The 24,690-nt window shown below is 59.5% G+C and overlaps 1 protein-coding gene across 2 annotated transcripts in view; it reads left to right on the forward strand.

The window, feature by feature from the left end:
• Positions 1 to 8,366: 8,366 nt before the first annotated feature.
• NEDD4L (NEDD4 like E3 ubiquitin protein ligase) overlaps positions 8,367 to 24,690 on the forward strand; it is a gene marked incomplete at its 5' end in the record, with an annotated part of 102,734 nt that continues 86,410 nt past the window's right edge. For both annotated transcript variants that reach the window (XM_084278159.1, XM_084278160.1), the window contains one exon: positions 8,367 to 8,497. In XM_084278159.1, the coding sequence (XP_084134285.1) occupies positions 8,450 to 8,497 (48 nt within the window). The remainder of the gene's footprint in view (positions 8,498 to 24,690) is intronic.

Raw genomic sequence — 24,690 nt, forward strand, 5'->3', positions numbered from 1 at the left:
TGGGGTAGTGAGCTGGCCTTGGGATGGGGTGTGTGCCTGTGAGGGTGTGCAGGGCTGGGGCTTGGCCAGGGCGACTGTAACCCCCATGGAGAGAACGGAGGGCAACGGCTGTACCACTCCTGACCCCCCTGCCTGTAACAGCGCCCACAGCAGGTGAGGGGCTGGGTGAGAGGACACAACACCTGTGGAGAATCCCATCGGACAAACCAGGGTATAGCAGGGTCCCTGGAGCAGCGCTGAGCTGTGCTGGGCTCTCCCTAGAAGCAGTGGGGCTCTGTGTGGGTGCCCAGCAGCCCTGCAGCGTGGCAGGATGGGTGCCTGTGGCAGGGCCCTGTTTGCCTGCTGGCTGCTGACCAGCACTTGCCTGCTGGTGCTGATCACAGCACTCTGGCTGTGGTTCCTCCCTGGCTTCCTCACGGTGGTGCAGAAGGTGCTGCTTGCTTGGCAGGGCGTGTGGAGCTGCCTGTGTGGAGCGGTGACTCCACACACACGTGCCCTGTGATCCCCAGCACCGCTCTGTGAGGGAGCTGGTGGTGCTGCTGCAGGCCACTCCTGTCATCAGCAACTGTGCACACTCCCTTACAGCACCTCCTAGGGCAGTGCTAGCAGCACACTAACTACCTGCTACTAAGGGATGGTTCTGCTATAAAAAAGCTCTTAAAGTGAAGAATTTCAGTGGCTATAAATAGGTTGTTAAAGCTGATTGAATCGATTTTGATTGAGAAAAAAGTATCAGATAGTAAAATGTGCATGAATCTCCTGAGTGATGTCAGTAGGATCTCATGTAACCACACGTGAGTGGGGTATTCAGCTTGGTTAGACAAGCCTGCAGGACCTGGGTGTGCACCATGGCCTGTCTCCCAGCTCCAGACCCAGCCCACACTGCTGCTGGTACTCAGGACCTGCCTCAGGAGGATACCTGAGCCTGTGGGATGGAGTCTCTGCAGCACATGTTGGCCTTGTCCCTTCACCTGGGTGATGGTGGGAGCAAAACAGCGAGCACACTTGCTGTGCAGTCCAGTTACCAGCCTAGAAACCAAAACCCCAGAGAAAACGCTGTGCTGAACCACCCCAGAGCAGGAGATGGACTTGCCCTGGCATGGATAAAGCTCTCCACAGCTACTGTGCTGCCACTTTGCATTTGGAATGGCAGAAGGCATTCAGTACTAGGCAAAAAGATTGTCATCTGCAAGACAAACACCCCTGTTACGAAACCCAGAACACCAGGAGAGATCTCCACCCTGGAACAAGCGGTATGCATGCCTGGTTTGGAATTCAGATGGTGTGGGTGGGGTAGTTTTCCTAAAGTTTGGGGCAGGAGTGATAGAGGGGAGGCAATTCAGACAGGCTGTGCTCCTTCAGAGCACTTCCCAGCTTGAACTCGGTGATGTCCCCTGGAGAGAGGGGTTTTAGGTGGTGTGTGCTCAGACACCTGTGACCAGAGGGGCTCTATCTGGTGCCCAATGGCACAAGACTCTGAAAATAAGTGAATTAGTTTACCTTGGTGACTTCCCCCCAGTGAAACAGCCTGCAGTGCAGCCTTCAACCACTGCTCATTGGTAATCCTGCAGAGCACCAGCAATATAGGCACCGACCTGGAAACTTCCCTGAGACCTAAATTCTTGTGTCCCTTTCCCATGGGCAGCACTCCAGAACTCGAGCTGACCCCTCTCCTCCTTTCTTCCTCATTCCAGTTGGCCTGAGGCCAGACTGGGTTGCAGCTGGCTGAATAAGAGCTGTTTCTTGTGGAGTTCCCAGCAGTGAAAGGCAACTCTCACTGCAGAGAGCCTGTGTGTGCTGTCCCGAGCCCAGCACGGAGAGGGGAAGGGAACCTGCTGCCCAGCTCTGCATCAGCAGAAGCATGGCTCAGGGCCCTGGGGTGAGCTGGGCTTGCTGAAGTCTTGTGACCTCTGTTTCTCAGAGCTGAGAAGTGGAGTGCTGGAGGTGGGTGAGCGCCGCAGACCTCGGCTCGGGAGGCTCACTGGGGCTGTGCGATTGCCACCGCTTGTGGCTGGACTGTTGCATGGGCAGAGCTGCCCCTTCCCAGTGGCTGATGGTAACCCCGGGCTGCACTGCCATGAAACCTGACAGGGAATTGTGAGAGAAGCACCTGCTGCCACCTTGAAGCTGGGAGCTGGCTGGGAGGGAGCGTGGCAGTCACTCACAAAGTCCTGTGTGTTCCTGGGAAGGTTCTGGCTGCTGCTGTGCAGGGGTGCTCGGGCAGAACGATGCTCAGGGGCGGCCATCAGCACGCCCTCTGGTCCAAAGGCCTTTGCTGCACAGGACAGATGCACCTTCCTGCCTGCAGCAGATCCCTGGAAGAACAGGGCAGGGGTTTATCTGGTGAGCTGCCTTTCTCACAGCGTCTCTGGATCAGGCTGTGGACCCTCTGCTAAAGACCCTGCTTTGTCAGATGAAAGCCAACCAGCCCTGCCCCAGCAGAGTGGCTCAGAGTGAACAGCAGGGACGTGGCAAATGGAACAGGAGACACTAAAATGCTGTGATACAAGTCCCTTTGTGCCTTCACCGTGGCTCCATCCAGTCTCCAGGTCCCAAAACCCAGAGACCAAGGCCTGGAAAAGGTGTAACAGACCTCAGATAAAAAAGGTGTGCTAGGGCCATGGGGATGAGCAGAGACTGTGTGCTTGGAGGGACTGGGTGTGCTACAGGTCTGCAGCCTAGAGAGGGGCTGAAAGATGCAGTTATGAGGCAGTAAGAGCAGGAATCCTGGGAGAGGCTGAACAGCTGGTAACTGTTCCCTGCTAACCACAATGTGAGAAACAGGGCAGACAGAGAAGCAAACAGGGGGTGAATTCTCACATAGTCTGTTGGAATTTGTTATTCCAGGATAATGACAAAAACTTACCTGGGTTCAAGGGGGATTCTGACCAGTTTGGAGCAGGTGACACACAGGTGTCTCCATACAGGCCTGGGATTCCTGCTCCATCCTCCAGAAGGGGTGAAGCTGGGCACGGGCAGGGCTGTGAGAACAACTGTGTCTTCTGTGGGCGCTGGGCTCAGCGTGGTTTAGAGCTTCGCTGGTTCCCTGCTGCAGCAGCAGCACTTAGGAGCTGCTGGTGGTTTGCAGTAGTGACTCTTCTCCCTTCACAGCCTGTTTTCCACGTTCAGATCCACGTTCAGCCCCTCCACAGCTCAGTAACGCTTTGAGGTTGATGCTGCAAATACAGACACACACCTGATAAAATATTAACATTCCTTACCCAGTTTTTCCAGAGAAAAGAGCAAAGTTGCTGCTGCTGACAGGCTCCTCAGCAAGAAGAGCCCTTTTTTGAGCAAAGGGCTGTTCAGCAACACCATTAAACATTGAAGAGTGTCGAGGTGTGCCTGTAAACAGCCTGCTTTTGGCTCTGATTTATTCTCTCCTCTGTGGAAGTAATGAAATTCCATTTTAAATGAAGGGCTGAAAGACAGTAGGATGAGGCCAGTGGCTTTCCTTAGTACTTCTCTGGTTTGTTAGGCTGGGTGGAAGGGGTGGTAGGCTGTGCATAGGGCATTTTGGGAATCCCCTCTGGGATTGCTGGAGCGCAGTAAGGAGTTACAAAACCAGAGGTGCAGCTCGTGCCCTGCTGAGTGAGCGAGGCCTCAGCTGCCCCACTGCTCAGTGAAGGGCAGGCAGTGGGCCCTGTTTCATAGAATCCCAGACTGGGCTGGGCTGGGAGGGACCCCAAGGGTCCCAGAGCTCCAACCCCCTGCCACAGGCAGGGACACCAACCTCCAGGCCTGGAGCTACACAAGGTTGCCCAGGGCCCCATCCAACCTGGCCTTGGACACCCCCAGGGACGGGGCACCCACCCCCTCCCTGGGCAGCCCCTTCCAGCCCCTCCCCACCCTGTTTCCACGCTGCAGGGTGTGTGTTTTGCTCTGGCCAGGCTGGGTGGTCAGCCCAGTCACTGCACAGCTCGATACCTCAGTCATCCCAGCACCAGTTAAGCGTCCCGGTGGCTGGAGCAGGCAGTGAGGTGCCTCCCGTGACGGTGTCACCCCGGCGCCGGTGGTGCTGCCACAGAGCCAGGCAGAGCAGGGGGGAGCAGGAACGCTGTCCTGCCCGCCCCAGGTCTGCAGGGAGCTTTGGGCAGGCTCTGGCAGCAGTCTGCTACCCTGATGCTGTTTGGTACGCCGGGGGAGCGTCCATCCCATTTCCTAAAGAGCATTTTCTGCTTAGGCTGTGGCTCCATTAATCCCTCCCAGCCAATTCCATAAAGCCCAGACCATCTGTGTTGTGAAGATCGAGGCTCATTTGGATTTTCTGCCTGTCTGCTGGCAGTGGGTGACTGAAAGCACAGGGGATTTGCAGAGTCAGGTCCCGACACTGGCACGTTACGGTGACCTTCTGGTAGCACTCCCAGTGTCAGAGCGGCAGTGGGTACAGGTGTGTCCCACAGGAGAACAGTAACAGGACTGGAGGAGAGTTTGCAGAGCAGCTGCAGCCTGACACGGGCTTCTGTCCTGGCTGGGGCTTCTTGTTAAATACACAGCAGCCTTTGGCACACTGGGTATTCCCAGGGACGGGATGAAGCACTCAGAGAAGCTCTGTCCTGACAGGCTCCTTGAGGGCCCCAAAGGGGTTCCTGTAGGCCCCTGCTAATATATTAATTAAATAGATTAGCACCCTGGCTAACCTTCTCCTTTTCTCCCCCTCCGTTTTCTCCAGCCAGAGGAAGTGACTCTGCATTCGCTCTGGGGTTGCTGCTGCTGAGAAGGGCTCCAGGGTGAGCTCCTGCAGCAAAGTCCCTCTTGAAATCTGGAAATGTCAGAATTATTTTCCATGTGACACCAGCGCTGCCCCTAGGGATTCTCTGAGGTGCTGCCATCCCACTCCTAGGTATGCTGGCAGCACAAGTAGCAAGGCTTGGGATGCCTTTTTAGGTCTTTTCATGTTGTTTGTTATAGAGAACCTGGTGGGACTGCTAGGAGATGGGGTGTGTTCTCTTCTGTAACGTGCTCTTGATGCAGAATGGTTGGTGAAACGTTTCCAACTCAGTGTAAGAAAAGGTAAGAGCCCAGCTCAGGGCCCTGATGTAGGGGAGGAGCAGCAGCAGTGCTTGGCCTGGAGCACAGCCCTGACCCCCTTTGTGTGTCCCCAGCACCCCAGTGTTTGGCTGGACTGTGGCCAGGCAGCTCTGGCAGGCGTGTGGCTCTGAGGGAGGGTTTCTGTTGGGCACATCTCCTTGGTGCCTGCTGGGGTGAGAGTCTGGGGGGCAGAACCAGCCGTGACCGGGGGGCAGTGTCAGCCCCTGGGGCGTTACGCTCCCCCCTGGTTCTCTCTGTGGTTTGGGTACTGCTGGGCTGCTGATCCACCTGTAGGGAGATAAAACACTCAACAAGCTGAAGGGAAATGTGTTCTGAAGCTGCTGCCTTTGGCTTTAAAACCCATGGAAGCTGGCTGTGGTGAATGCAGGCTGCGGGCAGGACAGAGCCCTTCCCACCTGCAGCCTGGTGTGGATGGATGCTTTCCATGGAGCTCACTGTGACAGGGAGAGAGGTGCTTTCATGGGAACACTCATTTGGCTTTTTGCAGCCGTCTGCTTCAGGATGGTGAGAGGAATTGCATTTCAAAGGCTGCTGTTTCTCTCTGCTGGGGATGAAAGGATCCCGGAGCGGCTGGGTGGGATGAATTCCAGCACAGTGCCCCTAAAAATGGAACTGCAGGAAGCAGCAGCAATAAAACACAGAGCTGGAGGGATTGGAAAGTAAAGTCTGCTTACTTCATCAACTCAGACACCTCTGTGTGCAGATCAGAGAGCCTGTCGTGAACCTCCCATAAACGTTTTCTCATAGAAACCCTGGGGCTTAAAAAAGTAGTTTATTTTCACTGAAATTACTGCAAGTGTAATAATTGTAATTAATTGGCTATGAGTTGTCTCACACTGGAGGAGTTCCTAGCTCACAGGCTGTGACCTTGACTATCATCTGCTCCTTGTGGGAAAACCAGGAGAATTGGCTGGGATGCAGGGAGAGAGCGCTGTCCCTGGAGAGGCTAAACCTGGGCACGTGCTCAGGTGTTTCCATGACTTCTCTTTGCCAGGGGAGGGAATCCAAAGCCAGCAGGCCCTGGGTCTGTGCAGGAGAGCGGAGGTGTTTCTCCTGCAGAGAAGTCTGTACTGGCTGTTCAGTGTGGCTAAAGGGTGGGCAGCAAGCCTGTGTGCATGTTAGAGGGCTGAAGCTCTGCTGTTAACTGGGGCAGTCAGGGGACTGAGCTGCTGCTGGAGGACACAGCTGAGGAAGCACTTAGAGCCATGGGGAGAAGGATGGGGCGTTTGTCTGAACAGGAGTGCTGCTCTTAGGGACACAGGGCGAAGGCAGCAGGAGGGCTGTTCTCCTTCAGCCCCAGGGGAAGCACCAGCAGCACCCAGCACACCACTCCCTGCCTCGGGCACAGTGCTGCTCCTCTGGCTGCGGCCCCTGTGAGGGTTCAGGAGAAGCACCAAGCTCTCCCCAGGCAGGACAGGAACTCCTCCCATCACACCTTTCCCTGTGCACCTGCCAGGCAGCACCCCCTCCTCAGCTCTCCCACCCGTGTCCTGTCTCTCACAGCTGTGTGGGGTGTGATCTGGCATCCAGAGTGTCCATCCATAATGTACATTGGATCTATTTTTCTCTCTGAGGATCTTAAATAATTAATGGGCCTTTGTTACATAAAGAGGCCGGTCATCAATCATCTGGGCTGCACCTAAGGATCTCTGATGCCAGCTGTCTCAAATGAATTACATCTCTCTGGGGCCACCTATCACTCCAAACACAGTTCTGGAGAGGCACGGTGCATGTAACGCTCACAAGCAAATAAACAACTAATCTCCATCTCAGGTGTGATGCTGCAGCTCTGCCATCCAACGGGGTCAGCGTGGTGGTGGCAGAGCGGGCTGATTTCTGCCCTGTCATCAGAGGTGTGCTCGCTCCCCTGACGTGCACACGCGGTTCCCCTGGGGACAGCCTGTTGCTGCAGCCTGCTCTGGTTTCACAAACCCAGCAGCAGGGGTGCTGGAAGGTGGTTTCGGGGGCTGGAGGTGCCTGGCAGCACCCCCAGCCCTGGAGCACACCCTTTGTGAGCACGTGTTCCCGCAGGGGTGCCGGTGTGACTCCCCAGCCCCAGCGCTGGGCTCACAGTCCCATTCCCCTCGCTGGGGTAGTGTCAGCTGCTTCGTTTTACAAACAGCCCTGACAGGCTGTGGCAGGTTCCCCACAGCCTCCAGCTCCAGCGTGTGGGCTCAGCTGCTGCTCCATGAGGGTCCAGGGCTGCAGAAATCATAAGCTGAGGAATCCTGAGACCACAGGTTGGGGTTCCCGAGCGTCCCTTGAGGCCCCGTGCTCCCCCCGGAGCCCTGAAGCTGTGGCACGGGGAGTTGGAGCAAGGCGGGGGGAATGACGGGGAAATCCCAGCTCTCCCTGCACGCAGGGAGTGAGATGGTGGAGCTGCCTCTGCTAAGGCAGCAAAGGAGCTGCCTGGGAAGCAGGGAAACAGCCTGGATCTGAGACAGATCCGCAGAGCCGGGGAGAGGGAGTACTGAGACCGCTTCAGAGCGGCTCAGAGAGCCGGGTGCCCAGCGCTGCTCCAGGCCCGGCCAGCCCAGGGGCTGCCGTGAGAGGCGCGGGAGCCCGGCAGCGGCTGCCCGAGGGGCCGGGGGAGCCCGGGCTGCCTGTGTCGGTTGCAGTTTATGGCCGTTCCCGTCAGGACAAAGGCCGATGCAGCCCTGAGCTGCGCTTACCGGCTCAGCTTGCCTTTCTGGCGCTGCCTGGGCAGAGCTCAGACCCCTCCTGCCCCAGCGGGAGCTGCTGCGTCCCCCCTGCCCAGCGCCGCCCTCCCCCGGGCTGCGCCCCCGCCCAGCTCCCGCCCAGCCCTCGCGGCGGCGGCCCGGGGGCTGCGGGCTCAGGGCAGCCGGGCCGAGCCGCCCCGGGGCTCCCGGAACGCTCGCTGTTTGCTGCCGGTGCCGCCCACTAGGGGGCGCCCGCTCCCCGCGCCCGCTCCCGCCGCGGCCCGCGCGGGTGAGGGGCGGGGCGGCGGCGCGCGAGGGGAGCGCTGCCCGCCGCCCGCGCGCTTTGTGCCGCTCCGCGCGCGCCCCCCGCCCCTCCCTTCTCCCCTCCCGCCCAGCGAGCGGCGGCGGCGAATCGACCCGGCCCCGGCCCGGCCGACCCCCCCCCCTCACCTCCGGCAGCCGCCTCCGCCATTGGGCCCGCCCGGCCCGCCCCCCGCCGGGGCTCCCGGCCGCGGGGAGGGAGCGTTCCTGCGGCCGCGGCGAGCCTCGGCCGGCGGCGGCAGCGCGGGCGGGCCCCGGCGCCGCCCCCGGGCAGCGACGCCCCCGGCCCCTTCCCGCCGGCTGCCTTCCGCGGCTGAGCAGCGGCAGCGGCAGGAGGCGGCGGCGGGCGGCTCACCTGGCCCGAGCCAGCGAAGCCCCCGGGCGCGGCCGGGCGGGACGCCCCGCGCGGCGGCTCCATGGCGACCGCGGCGGTGGAGCCGGTCTACGGGCTCTCGGAGGACGAGGTGGGTCGGGGCGGGGTAGGGGGGGGGGGCGGCAGGGATCCCTGAGGTACCGTGTGGCCCGGCTGGGGGTCCGTCCCCACCACCCCGAGCCGCGGGGGCCAGGAGCACCCCCCCTCTCCCCCCCTTCCTCAAGCCCCAGGCCGGGCGAAGGTCGAGGGTCGGTCTGGGAGGGCGCCCAGCCCGCCCCCGCCCGGCAGCCGCAGCCACGGACGTGGCGACGGGGCCGAGCGGGGCGCCCCGTCCCGGCCAGACCCGGCAGGTGCGGCCGCTGCCGGCGAGGAAGGGGGCCGGGGGCGGGCGGGAGGCTGCGGCCGTGCCGTCCCCCCCCCGCCCCGCGGCGGAGGCGCCGCGGGGCGGGGGGGGGACGGCACGGCCGCGGCCTCCCGCCCGCCCCCGCGGCCTGTCTGCCCGGGGCTGGGGAAGGGTGTCCCCGCCGCCCTGCCCGGTCCCCGGCGCGAACAAAGACAGTGGGGGGGGTTGTGAAGGGGGAGGGAAAGGGGGGTCGCGACACAGCGGTTACAGCCCCGAAAGGGCCGCGGTGCATCGCCCCCCGGCACCGGCCGCTGTCCCCGGGTGCGTTTCTGCAGGCGGGAATAGCCGCGGTTGCAGCGGTGCCCGTGGGGGCTGGACGGGCAGGGCCGCTGCCGGCCTTTGTGCGGGGAGGAGCCGCCTGACACCCGGGCTGGTGGAAGGAAGAAGCCAGCCGGGAGCTCGTTCCCTGGCAGTGTATTCCCTGCTACCCCTGGCTGGCACCAGCCCCAGGTGCCAACTGGGCAGGCGGCTCCTTGGCTTGGGGTGGGTGTGTTTGGCGTTGGGGTCGGTCCTGCTCTTGAACTGCCCGGCGTGCCTGTGAAGGTGGGCAGAGGGTGGGCAGAGGGGAGCGTGCTGCTGGCATCCCAGGTGTGGGCACAGAACCGGGATGCACATGCTGGGTGGCTCCTCTGAGCCCTCCTGTGAGGACAGGGCCAGCCCTTGGCAGCGAGGCCATGGGGTCCCCAAGCCACTGGCTCCGGCTGGCCCCATGAGCGGGAGTGTGTTGGTGTGGGACAGCCCTCGGGTAGCCGTGCTGCTAGGCCATCTGCTGCCATGCAGCCAGTCACAGGCTCTAGTGGAGCAACTGGGGCCCTGAGATGCTCAACTGGTCCCAGTTAACAGGCTTGCGTGGGCTTGGGTGCGTGGCAAGCATCGTCGGAGAGGGGAAGGGAAACCCACGAGCCGCCCTGCTGCTTCCTGAATAGATGCTGAGCACACGGCGCCGGGGCCGGGCTGCTGCTGGCTTTGTTGCCTGTGTACTCGCTGGTACCTTTTGTGCCTCCCTCCCCAGAGCGCCTGTAGCCGTGCAGAATGCTAACGAGGGGCGAAGGCACGGAGGGACCCTGTGGATGGGGGAGTGCAGGGCTGGCTCTGCAGCTCAGCGTGCTGCTCTCTGCCTTGGCCCCACACGGGCAGCAAGGGCAGGCGCTGTGGGTGGGGGCCTGTTGAGGGGTGGGTGGGCACGGCGGCCCATACAAGAAGAAGCGTCTGTCTGTCTGTCACTCCCCTCCCTGGGTAGAACCCAGCCGTTTGAGAGACCCGTTTGGGAAAGCGAGCCTGCGGTCTGTTGGTGATGCCCGTGGTGGTCCTGCATCACAGAGACGGTGGTGACTGCAGCCACCCTCCCTCTGAGCAGTGGCAGCCCCACGCGGGGCTTTCTGCATCACCATGGACCAGGACGGTGCCGGAGGCTCTGCAGAACAGGGCAGTGATCATCCAAAAATGCAGCAGGACCCGTACGGCAAACAGGGGTGGTGGGGGAGAGGAGGCAGCATGGGACCAGCAATGAAGGGTACAGGGAGGAACACCGATGGGCTGTTGTGTCCATATGTCAGCAGCCTAAGCTGCCATCGGGACGAGGCGCGGCGCTGCGGGGTCCCACCTCCCAGGGAAGGGCTGTAGGTAAGCTTCAGGAAAGGCAAACCTAGCACGGGGCGGGGAGAGGCCCACTACGTTTGTAGTTCCATCACGTGGGGCCTTGGTGGATGTTGACTTCCCGTTGGCTTGGACTCGTCTCTGGTTTGGAAAGCAAAACCTGGAGAGGCCGAACTGGGCAGGCAGGCACCTGCCGGGTGTCTCCCTGGTCCCACCTCGGTGTGACACGTGGTTTGTGGCTCCATCGTGCACTTTGCAGGGCTTGGGGGTGCCTGGCCGGGCAAAACAGCTGCCGAACCCTGAGCGGGGCTTGGTGGCTTCCTGTGACAGCAACAGCATCTCCTGCAAGTGCAGGCAGGCTGGGTTCTGACTTGGTTCGTGCTTGGCAGGCCTACCTCGTGTCTCCCGTAAGGCGCCTGAGCGCTGTGCCTACATTAGTCTCTGTAAACAGCTGTGATCCTCAGCGGTGCCGTCGGTGCGGACGCCTGTGCCTGTTCTGTTCGATACTCCGATGGGTGCCGAGGCGCTCGGGAGCTGAGGGACGGACTGAGTCACAGCTGACAAGCCAACCGTTGCGTCGAGCCGCTGTCAGACGGCGTTTCCCTTCGCATGTTGTTTTCACAGATCTGCCTCTCTAGACGTGAGCTGTCCCGATGTCGGGTGAAGCTGTTAGCTGGAACCAGCCGTAAATCGGATCCGCTTCCTGCGAGCTTTCTGCTGGGAGGGTGCCTTTGGCCCTGGCGCGGGCTGCTGGAAGGTGGTGGCATGTCCATGCCTCCCCCCTCGGAGCCACTCGGCAGCTGTGTGGGCACCCAGCTCGAGGGGGTGAGTGGGCCCTGTGGCCTCGGGGGTCCCTGCCACCCCCATCTGCTCAGAGGTTCTGCCAAACCGTCCCTACACAGGCTTCCATGGGCCCATGTAGTCCTAAAAACCCGGATGGTGGTCCTACACGGAGCACTCCTCCTCCTCCTCCTCCTCACCGGAGCACATGTCCATCACACACTCTTGGTTGGCGTGCAGGTGGTGACACGCTCCCGTGGGGACACGGTGGGTTTTCGGTGCTGGCCTCGGGCGGCAGAGCGGGAGCGAAGCCCAGAGCAGCATCCCGAGTGGCGTGAGCGATGCCCCCAGCTCCTGGCACTCACTTGTTCCTGAGCTGTTAGGAATCACTGGATTCATCTCATAAGCATCACTGACTTTTGAGTCGTCTTTGCAGTTTCCTCCCCTCAGGAAGGGAAAGGAAACAGTGTGTCCCCAGAGATGCCCGGCTCTCACTCGCTGCAGTTGGGGTTTCTCCAGGGTCGTGGGTGCAAATGTGGCCTGAAGGAAAGGGAACCTTCCCCTTCCTCACCGTGTCTCGGGGCAAGAAAAACTTGTGTTTTCTTGTATCTTACATGTTTGAACAAGTAACGTGTCCTCAGAAGAAGATCCCTGAAGAAAGAGGAGCTTTTGGGACTTTAGAGGCAAACAGAGGTTGGTGTGTGCAGCTGCTCTCTGCAGTTCCAGCGTTCGTCTCTTCAGGTCCCGTTCAGCTTCTGCGACTTGTGACTGCTCAAGTGACAGGCTTCCTGCTGAGGAATGCCTGTCAGGCATTAGAAATCGTCAGAAGGAGCTGTGTTTGTGAGAGTGTCTGGGTACAATTCCATAGGCCCTCAAATACATAGCTGGGGGTGTAGTTGCTGCCGCTGCTCCCCTTGTTCTCTCCTCGGTGCTCGGGTGCTGAGTGGCTCCTGATGGCTTCCCAGGCTGCAGGAGCCTCGCCACACGCTGCTCCTGACATGGCTCCCTGGGGGTAAACACAGCAGAGGGTTTCTGGGTGGGATGGAGATGGGACCCGCCGCCGGGGGAACCGCTGTACAGCGCTGGTGTGTCTGTGCTCTGTCTGACATCAGGGGGAAGAGGAAAGTACCGCCTGCCACAGTGATGGTGTCATGTACCACCAGGTGCCACTGGTGTCATGTACCACCGGGCCACGAGGTCGTGAGTTGTCGGGGAGGTCGGTCTCTGTCCGGGCTCCAGAGGAACGTGCTGTCACGCTGCTCACACATCCATCTGGTTTGGCTTTGACTTCTTCCCCCGGCCTGGCTCGGTGATGGAGCAGCAATGACGTGGGGTTCAGCGCTGGGTCCCTCTGCTCTGCACTGTAAGCCACCCCTGGATTTCTGACCCCAGCCCCTGGTGAGTTGCCAGGCCTGCGTTTGGGTGGCTGCAGTCACGATCCAGGGATGTTTCGCTGGCTGCTGCAATGGGAGCACCGTCTCCTGCTGCTCGCCCAGTGTCTGCACGGCTCCACCAGCTCCTCGGCGTGGGGCGGCTGGTGCAGACCCCCAGAAGGGAATATCCCTTGTGCACACAGGGAGAGCTCCGTATTGCTCCGGGCGTGGGTCGTGCAGAGCGTGGCTCTTCCCTCAGCGTGAGCAGGGGCAGCACCCGCCCCGTGTCTGGGTAATAACCAGTGCACAGCAGTCACGTCCTGATCGACTCATTAAATGGGGGGAGGCTTAATTTGTTTTATGGCCTCTAAGTGCACTGGCTTCCCGGGGAGAGCACGCAGAGCCTCAAACAGCGATTGAAGAGCACAGATAAGGAAGGCTCTCAGTGAGAGGGCTGCTGTGTCCCCGTGTTGGGTGTAACAACGGAACGAACAGGCTGTGGCGCTCGGCACGCCGATGGGTTTCTATAGCAGCTTGCACTTTAATTCCCCTTTTCATGGGTTAGCAGTGTGGTTTGGCCGCGCTTAGGCCAGGTGAGTTCCAGTCTTTGTGTTACATTCCTGTAAGGATGCCTGGGGCTGTTCTGTGTCAGAGCACAGGCTCCCGGCCTGCTGTCCTGCAGAGCCAGAGGTTGTGCTGGGGGTGGTTGGCTACTGGCGCTTGTTCGGAGCACATTGGAGAGTTTTACTGCAGCGGTGCCCGAAACTTGGCCGGGCAGCTCCGTCCCCTCTGAGGGAGCACCCGAGTGTGCTGGGTAAACACGGCTATTTCGGTGCGGCCGCAGGTTGGGCGGCTGCTCCCGCTTGTGCAGGGCGAAGGAATGTGGTTTTACTGCCGGCTGCTCCGCTCGCTGCTCCCGGCCCTGAGCTGCTGCCATTTCATTATCAGACCTGCCCGGGGTTTACCTCTGCCTGGACCGAGCTCTATCAGCCCCGCAGAGCCTTTGGCTCTCCCCTCCCTGCTGAGGCAGAAACCCCAACCCGTAGGAAAGGGATGGTTTTCTGCAAAGAAGCAGCAATTTGCTAGCAATTAATTTTAAAATAAGAGCTGTGGTTAAACTGCACAGGCCTGGAAGCTAACTGCAGTTTAAAGAGCTTAAAAAAACCTGACCCAGCCCAAAACCAAACCACCAGAAAACCCCAAACCCCAAGGAAACAAATCCAGAAACTTGATTCTTGAGATGCAGGATGAGATTTCAGTGTTCCAGGCGATGCCTCGCTGGGCAGCAGGCTCCATGTGTGTAGTCCTGATTGCTCTTTATTCCTCCCTCTGTCCTTTTACCCTTGGTTCCTGTGTGCTGGCAGGACGCGATGCTCGTCAGAGCCCTGGTTTCTAGGAATTGGGACCTTGAGGCTCTGCAGTCCAAGAGCACTGGCAGGATGTGAGGAACAGCTCCACGGATGGGTTGTGGTTAGCAGTCATCTACAGTGCCTCGTTTTCCTGCCTGGCTGCATGGATCGGTGCTGGTTTACTGGGGTCACACCAGCTCCAGGCAGTTTCCCGTTGCTGATGCAGTGTGTGTGCCGGGGAGGAGCGGGGCTGGTCACGCCGGTGTGCGGTCACGCCGTCCTCTCCTTCAGCAGCTCCTGCTTTGGAATGATCCTGGCTCTGAGGACAGGAGCACGCTGACGTGATCCATGCCTTGCTGTGTGTGCTTTTAACTGGGAGCAGTGCGCCCATACCCTGTCTGAGCATCACTGTGCTGATGGTTACAGGGCATTCGTGGCTGGATTTTGGAGAGGTGGGAGGTGTGCTGGGATCACTGCCTCATCGACTGCCTGCCTGGTCGATGGTGGGAGGAGCTGGAAGGTGAATGAGCAGCGAGGAAGAAGGGAGGAGAGCCGAGGGGATCTGGGGGCTTTGTGTGGTCCTCTTCTGTCTGTTCATCTGGGGACAGGCTGCCTGTGTCTGATTCCTCAGGCTGGCACAAGAAGGAGACCTGTTAACCCGCGTGGCCAGCCCCTGGGAGAGGGCATGGGGGGTGACTGGGACCGGTGGCACCTGGTTCTTCAGTGGCTTAGCCTGCATGCCTCAAACGCTGGGAGGCTTGGGAGATGGATTTGGGGTCAGCAAGCTGGAGTGCGGTCAGCAGCTGAGGTGTGAGCGCTGGTGTGTGCTGCCGGAGGGCTGTGTGCCGCTGCTGGGGTTGCTGTGGAAACCCGAGTGCTCACGCTGCTGGTTTTGGGGTGTTCAGTGCTCAGCACCCTGGTGTTCATCGGAGAGGAGAGGCAGCCTTGCGGCTGGGAACCACATGCCAGGGCTGCCACGCCGCTGCCGGATGCCTGCCCCAAGGTAGCTCCTGTCAGAGGTCAAATGCTCCTCAGATGTGTCCTGGGGCTGCTTTGCTCTGCTGGGTGCTTCCAGCCAGCTCATCTCCTGGGCTGCTGGCGAGGAGGGCGGGCTGGGCCCGGGCCTGTCTCTGGGTGAGCCGGCAGCTCCCGGCCTTGCTGAGCACCCCTGTGAGCAGCGGCTGGGGTTGTGCCTTGCTGGGGATGCAGCGTGTGGGGAGCAGCACATGGTGTGCTGGGTGTCGTTATTGTCTCTACGTCTGGTGTCTCTGAGCATCCAGAGGAGATCCTGTGGGAAAAGCCGTCCGTGGCTCGTATCTGGCTCCCTGGGTTTTCCTTGCTCCGGCACTCAGGCAAGTCGTGTGTTTGCCTAGCAACAGCACTCTTCATTGGGGAGACCTCCTCCTGTCCCTCCTGCCAGGCAGGCGGCTGTGCTCCTGGCCCACGCACATAGCTGGGTGTCAGGTACCAAGCTGGGAACCAGGGGGTCAGGAGAGCCCTGGGGCCAGGGGTGCCTGAGGAGGGGCGCGGGTCCCGACCTCTGCATCTCCTGCCGGACCCCAGCCCAGCCCCTGCTCTTTGCATCCTGCAGATAAAGGAGGTGCCTGGCGTGGGTTCAGGGGAGCCTTAGGCCCTTCCCTGCCTTCCGCTGGCGTAGGACTTAGTGCTGGTTCTTGTGGCTGGGTGGAGGATGCTCTGCTGGAAAATTACTGAGCTGGAAAGCGGTTGTGTGTCTTCCTCAGAGGTGGTCAGGCTGCAACAAGGCAAAGTTGTTGCGGAAGGCTGAAGGCTTAGTGATTAATGTGAATTCCTCATGGCTGTCACGCATCTTTGGCAACCTACCTGTTGTGCTGTGCCTTTTTTCTGGCTTAGTCATCTCCCTGAGCCTGGCAGTTACTCCTTGTGTTGGAGGAACTTGTCCTTCTCCTCCAGTGCTATCTTCTCCAGCCTGCTCGTGCCCTCGTTCCCTACAGCATGGCTCTGTGCTCACCAGTTTCAGTAGGTATCCAAGCTTTGTGTGGGCTTGTTTCCTTTCATTCCTATGAAGATGCTCAGGAACAGAACACATGCCTCTGGTGATACCTGTGTCACAGAGCTGCTGTTTGGCCGCCCGTCTCCCGGGCAGTGACACTCAGAAATCTCCCGGCAGCAAAGCCTCCCTTGAGGGGACACACTAGGGTTTGTGCCAGTAGCTCGGCAGCCTGTGCTGGAAAGCAAGCCCAGATTGAGCAGATACAGGTACTCCTGGATGCCAGGCTGATCCTTGAGTTGGGAGTTGCCTTCCCTTTCCTGGGGCTCCAGCTCTACTCGAGGGCCGTGGCAGCCTGTGGAGGGGTAACTCCCACATTGCCTGGCTCCTGGGCTTCCCTTGGGCAGCATCTTAGGGCTGCTTTCAGGTAGGCTTGAGCAAGGATGGCAGGGGGTGAGAGGAGCCGATGGAGAGGGGCTTTGCCTAGCCAGTGAAGACTATTGCTGCCCTGTTTGGCATGTCTCTTGCTGTTGTGAGTCCCTCCCCAGAGCGGTGTGTACTGGAGCTTCTGGGCAGGCTGGGCTGCCTTCGGTACAAGCTGCTGCAGCGTGAGCTCGATTGCCGTGCTGCTTGGCTAAGGAATTTGGGATTGCTGTGCCCCCTGCTCCCTCCTCTTTCGGCTCCTTCCAAGAACAGGCATCTGCGCTGCTCGGGGATGATGGATGACCGGCCTTACCGCCGCTCCTTGGCCGTGCCCCAGCGCTCAGTGTGGCTCTTGTTGGGCGCCGCGGGCTGCGCTCTGCATCCCGAGTGCCTGGCAGAACACAGAGTCCAGCCTTTGTCTCGGGTAATCAGTGGTGAATATTTTACTGGGTGTTTCTTCGTCTAGTCCATGTCAAGTGCCGTTTGGGGAACAAGTGGCTGAGCTAACCCTGGGGCTCTGTCCAGCAGCTCTCTGTGTGTTTGTAGGATTTCAGAGACCCTTAAGGGGGACTCGATGGGCAATTCATGTAGTTACAAACCAGGCCCCGGGTCAGCCGTGCGCCATGTCCCCCAAGCACCCCCAAGAAAGCCCAGACTTCTGCCCTCACTGTGTCCAGAAACTACCTCTGTGAAACAAATAAAGTTCTCAGTAGCTGCAACTTTGTCCCCCTTTTCATGTGGGGCTTTTACAGTGTGGGAAAGATGAGCATGTTTTGGGGCTAGAACAGAAGAGCTGGTTATTAACAGTGCTTCCCGGATCCCCGGCTCCTCCGGACGCAGCGCAGTGCTCTCCAGCCCTGAGCTGAAGAAGCTGTTTGTAAACTGTTCCCAAGGATTTTCCCTTGGATGTGTGTTTTTTCTGTGGAAGTGTGTTTTTCTTCCCAATCCAAGTGATGAACTTGCTGTGATTGGTTCTCTCTGCTGTGTGTAATGCCTTCAGCATTGCTGAGTGTGATTCAGAGTCCTTTAATTAGAAGAAAGACTGTAACAACTTCTCTTCCTCCTGAGAAGCATCTTAAATGCACGTATGGGTAGGAGGTCACCTCTGCAGCTCCGTTCCTCGGCCTCCTGCCCTGGTTAACAGTTGTTCTAAAACTACAGTGATTTTTCATGACGCCTCAGCTTCTCTCTCCACCCCTTTGGCTGTTGGTAACGTGTCCCCTGTGTCGGTGGTGGGATTTACCATCCTTCTGAGCAGGAGGCTCTGTGTTTGCTGGCTGCTCAGCTTCCCAGGTGAGCCTGAGCTGGGAGCTGCAGAGCATTCCCCTTCCCATGTGAGGCACCGTGGCTTTGAGCCCACCAGCCCCAGAGCCTGCACCGACATGGCAAAGAGTCTGTGAGCAGGAGGGCCAGAGCTTTGTCCCATGGCTGCCGTGTTTCTGCAGGAGTAGGAGGGGTTGGGGAGGAGGAGGTGGGACACAGAGCACGGGTGTGTTGGCAAGGGCATGGGCACGGCCAGGGTGGAACAGCCCGAGCACCGGGCACTTATGGTAGGCGCTGGTTCCTTCTCCATCACCTTGGCTTGGGCCCTGGCTGGATTGGTGGGTTTCTCCTCCCCTCCCCGGGCGGGGACTGTCCCCCGAGGCCAGAGACCCTGGGCAGCGGCACCCACAGGGTGGGGGGGTGATGTAGGGGAAAGGAGGTGGGTGCTGCTGGGTGCTTTCCAAAAAGGAGACAGGATGGAGCTGGAGGAGAGCGGCCGGTGGGGCGAGCTGCAGGGCTGCTGCGTGGATGTTGATGTGCTTCCAAGAGTTTCCTCACCAGAGAAGACTGGGACCTGTGCAGCGCGTTAATTAACAACTGCAGTTGAGGGCTGGAAGATCCCATTTCATTTCTGGTTGGATAATCGGATGATTCATGCAAGAAAACAAACCGTGTCAGAACATGGAGTCTCTGGGAGCTGGTTCCTGCTCTGAGCTGCAGCCGAGCTGCTGCGCTGGTTAGAAGAGGGGGCAGCTACCGGCGGGCGCTCAGGGCAGGCTGGATCCCCCAGCACTGGCTCTCATGCCAGGCTCTGACGTGCTGCTGGCTGGCTCAGCCCCCAGCCCTGGGACCCACAAGCCACACACCCATCTGCATCTCACTGCTACACCGGGGAAACCGAGGCACGGAGCGGGAGAGTGTCCTGCCAGCTGTGCAGGGCACACACCAGAGCTGTGACGCTGCTCCATCGGTCTGTCAGCACTTGTCTCTGTGTCTTACCCACGCTGAGGTGGAGAAGGTGTCCTTGCCTTTCGCTGGGCTTTCCCTCGTGTCAGTGCAGGAGGGCTGGGTCCCTCTTGGCCCTCTGCTTGCTCTTGCCCCGCAGCTCGGGCCGGGACGAATGGGAAGGCATTGTGCTGTGCCTAGCCACGTCCCTGGGGTTGGTGGAGCAGTGCCCTCCCACCGTGCTGCTCTCAGAGCCTTCATGGTAGCTTTGCTGGTGGCTTCGTGGCTGGAAGGTGTGATTGTTGTCCCTGCGGCCACTGCTTGGAACAGAAGAGAGAATCTCTTTTTCAGAAACCCTGGGGACTTGTGTTCCTGTTGCTCTTCTCCAGACATTGCTGGGCAGTCAGGAGCCTTTTCCCCCATTGAGGAGAAGCGTGAGGGAAGCTCCTGTGTTGTGTCTGTGGAGGTTTGCTCGTGCCCTCTGAATGCAGGAGCTGGGACGGGCGCCTTGCGGCATGAGGGCATGAGTGTGACTGTCACCCCTCATGGGGCGTGTTCAGAGACCAGGAGCTGCACTGAGCTCTCCTTGAGTGGTGTTCAGGGTTTTAAGGGTCTCTGGCATGTTCTTGGGGCTCAGTGTGGCTCTGGGGAGGGAGGTGGTGGCCCGAGGGGTGTGTGGGGGTTACAGATGAGCCTCGGTCGTGGTTCATCGTTGGGCTGTGTTGTTATTGAACCACATCCTGTCACTGAACAGCACAGCCCTGATTAACCTGGCTGTTTGTGGCCTAAAATCATTAAACACCCAGCAAGAGTATAGACCGTGCTGACGTAAACGATGTGGGATCAGTTGACAACTAATTGGGCTACTGGGATGGATACAGCTCTCCTCCCCCGTTTGAGAAGAGGTGTCTGCTGCAGGGGAGAGCTCCAAGCCCCTTCCTGTCCCTCAAGGGGCTCCAGGAGAGCTGGAGAGGGGCTGGTGCCCAGGGCAGGGAGGGCCAGGCCCAGGGGAACAGCCTTCAGCTGCAGGAGGGGGATGGAGAGGGGCTGGGAGGCAGAAATCCTTCCTGGGGAGGGGGAGGCCCTGGCACAGGGTGTCCAGAGAAGCTGGGGCTGCCCCGGGATCCCTGGCAGGGCTCAAGGCCGGGTTGGATGGGGCTTGGGGCACCCTGGGCTGGTGCGGTGTCCCTGCCTGTGGCAAGGGGCTGGAACTGGAAGGTCTTTGAGGGCCTTCCCACCCACACCAGTCTGGGAGTCTGAGATTTGGTCTGGGATCTTCTCTGGCACACTTTGTGTGGGCAATCAGCCTTTCAGAAATGGTGGAAAGTTCAGGAGGCATTTGAGATGTACATGTGTTTTAAAAAAAAACAACACCCCCCACCCCAGCCTGAGCTGGTGACCAGCACCGTGCCAGGGAATGCACGTTTCCTACACACAGCTGTGAGGTAACAGCTTTACTTTGGCTCCCCACAGCCGCTTCCTAAGCTTTTCACTAAGCCAGTGTGACCGGGAACCTGTGGCACGATGCTGCTGAACACTGGCTCTTAACCTCAGCTTTCAGTGCTGCCCAGCCTGAAGAACGACAGAGTTTGTGTAAAAGTTGCTTTAAACATGTGTTGTCGAGATAAATTTGGGTTAAGGAGCGTGAGGTGAGGTAGGAGGGCATCATTTTCCTGCGAGGTTTGGCTTTTTCTGCTTGGCTTGAACAGTCCCTTGCAGTGGGAGCAGGTGGGGATGCAGCCCCGGGGGTGTGCTGGGGGCCGGGTGCTGCTCTGCGTGGTGCTGCAGGCTCCTGCCAGCCAGGTGCCGTGCGGAAGCGCAGCCGCAGCCGGCCTGCCGACAGGTCACCCTCCTGGCACCGGCCAGCGCTGACCTCCTTCGCCACGGCTTTGGGCTCCAGGCAGATCCCAGCTGGTCCATCTGTCTCCTTGCAGCCTGCACAGGTCACTGTCTGCAGACAAAGCCTGAGCTGATGCTTTCCTGCCCACGCTGGCTCTGAACCCGTGTTTCTGACAGTTCTGCCTTTCTCCCTTCCCAAGCCATCTCCAGCCTGTCAGTTGTTATTCCTACTGTTACTTAACTTGAGCACAGTGCCTTCCCCTTCGTGCCCCCGCCTGACTGCGCTTCTTCAGCAGCCTTTGAGAGGGAGGTGGCACGACGCAGGAGGAGAGGTTGGTATGCCCAAGGATGCTGTTCAGAGGGACCTGGAGACAGGGCAGCAGGATCCTCAGGGAGTTCAGCAGAGGGGAACACGCATCCTGGAGAGGATGGGGCCCACTGGGCCAGGTGATGGGTGCAGGCAGCAGCGTGCCCTGGCAGGGCAGGGCCAGCCCAGGCAGTGCAGCCTCTGTCCATGGGGATATGCGGGCCGATGGGCACAGCCTGATAGTGTTCATCACTTCAAACAATGCTATTCTGAGACCTTTAGTGTTTTAAAAATGGTAAAAATGTAGCTGTACCAGAGGCTGGCTTAGTTGAAAGGTAAAAACCGAGTAGTTGAGCTATACAAGATGCTCTGAAACAGCCTGCAGTGTCCTTCTGTGACCTCTTACCCAGGCGCTTGATCGGGAGCTGGGACTGCTCCCGGTCCCTGGGCAGGGCTGTGCATTGTGAGGCGGCCGCAGGGGAATTGGATTCTCTGTGTTTCCCTTTGACTAATAGGTTTTGAAGTAGTACCCTCCCTGCGTGCTGGGGAGTAATAGACGTGGCCGGACACTGACCCGGGGGTAATGAGCACTGCAATTAAACCAGCTGGCCTGGTTTCAGCGCTGGCCAGCCCAGCCTAACGTGCTCACCCTGCACACAACCCACCGGCCCTTTCTCGGTGCACTGGGCACTCCAGGGGCTGGGTTCCATGCTGGGAAGTCAGACATTGGTGGGAATGCAACCTTGGGGCTTCAGTGAATGAGCCGTTCCATGTCCCCTGGGAGAAGGGGGAGTGCTGGCTGATTCTCCTTCCTGGGCTTCCTGTTTAAACTTGCAGTAAACCCCCAGTTTGGATGCTCTGGGTGCAGGATCGGGGTTGGGTGGTGGGCTGGTGGGCTTGGTTTCCCCTTTTCAGACCAGGGTTCCCAGGAGAGTCTCTTCCAGGTCACGGACTTGTGCTGAGGCCCCGGTGGCACCTCCTCAGAGCTCAGTTCATGTGCTTTTCCTTTGCCTGTGCCACCTTCAGAAAGCTGAAATGCTTCTCCTGGCCTGTGCAGGGAAGAGCGGGTTGGGCTGTCCTGCAGAAAGAGCTTCCTACACCGGGAACGTAGGGCGTGCAGAGGTGCTTCACCAACGTCCCTCCTGCCTCGGACTGCACTGGATTTACTTCCCTTTGGGATACTGGCTGGATCCAGCAGATAGGAGCAATGCTGCAAGTTCCCTTTGTGCAGTGTGAGTGGCAGGAGTAGGTATATGTTCTCCAGGTCCAGCCTGTTTCAGTGGAAACCCCATGAAATCCAAGTAACGCCCCAGTCTGAGCACAGAAGGGGAGGAAGCGAAGGGCACACAGTGAGTAGTGGTGGCCCTTGGGTAGAGGTCCTGGGTGTAATCGGGCTTGTTTTGGTTGTCACGGTCTCCGCTGTCAGCTGGAGGGGGGAGATGGAGCCTCTGGCAGTTCAATTCCAGGCAGAAAGCTGTGGGATAGGAGCTTGTTTCTCTGCTGGCGCAGCTGGATCTGGAAGACGCCTGTGCAGGAGGCTGCTGGGGTTTGGGGAGCGAGGTCGTGCAGGAAGCAACGTGTGTGTTAGGTAATTCCTCCAGCGAGCGATATAAATAGGCCTGAATGTTAAACAAGGAGAGCGCAGCGTGTGCGGTGCAGCGGGCCCATTAATGCCAAGCACTTTCCATCCTCTCAGGCATTTGGAAGGAGCACAGGTGACCTGGTTCCACACGCTGGCAGCACGTGGGTGTGTCTGGCTGTGTGGGGGCCACAGACCGCCAGTCACCGGGAACACTGGGCTGCCTTTCTCTGGAGCGAGCAGTGAGGATGCCTTGTGAGTGTGGATTTTCAGGGCTGTGATCTGAGCCCGCTTCCGAAGCACCTTCCCACGTTGGGCTGGGGCTTTGGATCCTGGCTCCTGAGCCCCTGGCTGATGTGTGGGTCCCATCCTGGGGATGTGTGACATGCGCTGCCGTCAGTTTGTCCGCGTGTAAGAGCAGCGTCCTGGCATGTCCCTCCGAGGGGATCTCCTGCCTCTCTGCCACTGGTGTTCCCAGCCCCGGGAAACACAAATGGGGCTGGTTTGATCCACCAAAATGTCAAAGGAAGAACCAGCATCTGCAATCTGCCTTATCCCTGTGGCCTCAGCTGCCACAGGTAGAGGAGCAGCCTTGCGTGCTTGGGCTCACTGTAGGAAACAGCAACTTTGTCTCTTTTTTAAGGCAAATCCCAAGTGATTTTCCACAGTGCTGGGCAGGAGGAAGGAGCAGGTTCTTTGGGAGGCTGCATGATTTTGTTTTCTCCAGCACAGGGGCCTCTGTGCCTGTGTGTTTCCTTCAGAAGTCCCGGCAGTTAAACCGTCAGGTTAAAGATCTGTTGCCTTTTCCATCCTCATGTTTTGCAACCAAAACACCGAGTTAAAGATCTGTTGTCTCTTCTATTTTATTGTGTTTTGCAAACTTCCAGGTACAATAAAGACAGAGCTGAGGAGCACAGTGAATGAAACCGGACTCACAGAGTCTCTGCTCGCAGGTAACTTTCCAGAGCGATCTGGTTTCTCCCCTTGCACTCGGTGGAAATTTACCTCACAGGTGCCTATCTGGCTTTGGGATCAAAAACATCTCTGCACGGAGAGGAGGGAGAGCCAAAGCCCAAGCAACACTCCCCTGCCGTGGCTCACGCCGAGCTTTCTCCAGGTGAAATCCTAGATTGCTGTCCTTTCACCTCGTTGCCGTGGTGAGGGACATTTATTGCTCCGTCAGCGAAGTTCCGCCTTGGCCGACTGAGGCTGCCAGGGCCCATCGGAGCCGCGGCCGTGCCGGAGCCTCGCGGTGCCGGAGCCTGTTGGCATGGGGGTCTTGTGCCGAAGCAGCTGGGCAGCGGTCGGTAAGTTGGGCTCGCGGTGCCAGCATGGTGCTGCCTGGGCGTGTGCGGCTGCTCGGGCTGCTGCCCGGCTCCGGTGTCCCCGTAGAGGCACGACAGAGGCTGCTGGGGCGTGGAGGTGGGAGGCTTGGCTGTCCGGGGGGATTATGTCCGTCTGCAGGGTGGTTGTGGGGAGCTGTGAGGTGTTTGACCCGCTCCGCTGTGCGTGGCATCCGTGCAGATACCGGTCTGCGTCGATTGCGCCGTTGTGCCTTTCACACGCGTCTGCTCCTTGGAAAAGGCCAGGTGTGTCATTCTACCCCACACTGATGGCTGCTTCAGTGCTGCACGCTCGGTGTGGGCTGTACTCGGTGTGCCGGGGGATTTCCTGCCCCACAGGGAGTTGGTGTCTGCAGTGTCCCTTCTTACACCGGGGCACAGCTGGTTTCTTCTCCCACGTACTCCGGGATGTGTTTGGGTCCATGTTTGTACCACGCCTGGTTGGCTTTAGCTGGTGGGGACCAAGCTTCCCATCCTGGGTTACTGTCGGGTGTCCTGGCTGGAGCGATGAAGCGCACGGGGCATGGCACTGCCCTCCTGCTGTCCACTGCTCTTCCCTCAACTAACCGGCTCCCTGGGCAGGAGGAGCTTCTCATGAGGGGAGTGGGGTTGGAAATGACTTTGCTTGTCGGAGCGCCTGGAGAAGAAATGTGAACTGTGCTCATAAATACACATAGAGAAGTTTCCAAAACCTGGGCCACACCTGTGTCCCCTCATGTTTCCTGAGGGCAGCGGGCTCTGCTCGCTGTCGGCTCGGCCTGGTCTGTGCTGCTGGGTTGGCTTCTGGTCCCCAAGCACGGCTCCACCTGAACCGCTCCTGCTGCCATTCCAGGGGTGAGGACCCGGCCTGCGCAGAGGTTCTCCTTGGCCGAAGGAGACACCACGTCACCTCTGGCATGTGGGGAGGTGAGGCTGCAGGAGAACCGTGTGTTAATCATTGCCCACAGCAGCCGGGAGCCCGCGGTGGCACTCGAGGTCGTGCCCAGCCAGGCGCTGCGGAGCGGAGGGAGGCCGAGCTGCGCGGGGTGAAGGTGGGAAGCGTCAGGCACGGACAGCTCTGACAGGCTTCGTAGGCATCGGCATTACTGCTTTGCTCCGCAGCCTCCTCTGCCTCA

The sequence above is a fragment of the Gallinula chloropus genome (genome assembly GCF_964237585.1).
Source record: "Gallinula chloropus genome assembly, chromosome: Z".
NCBI lineage: Eukaryota > Metazoa > Chordata > Aves > Gruiformes > Rallidae > Gallinula > Gallinula chloropus.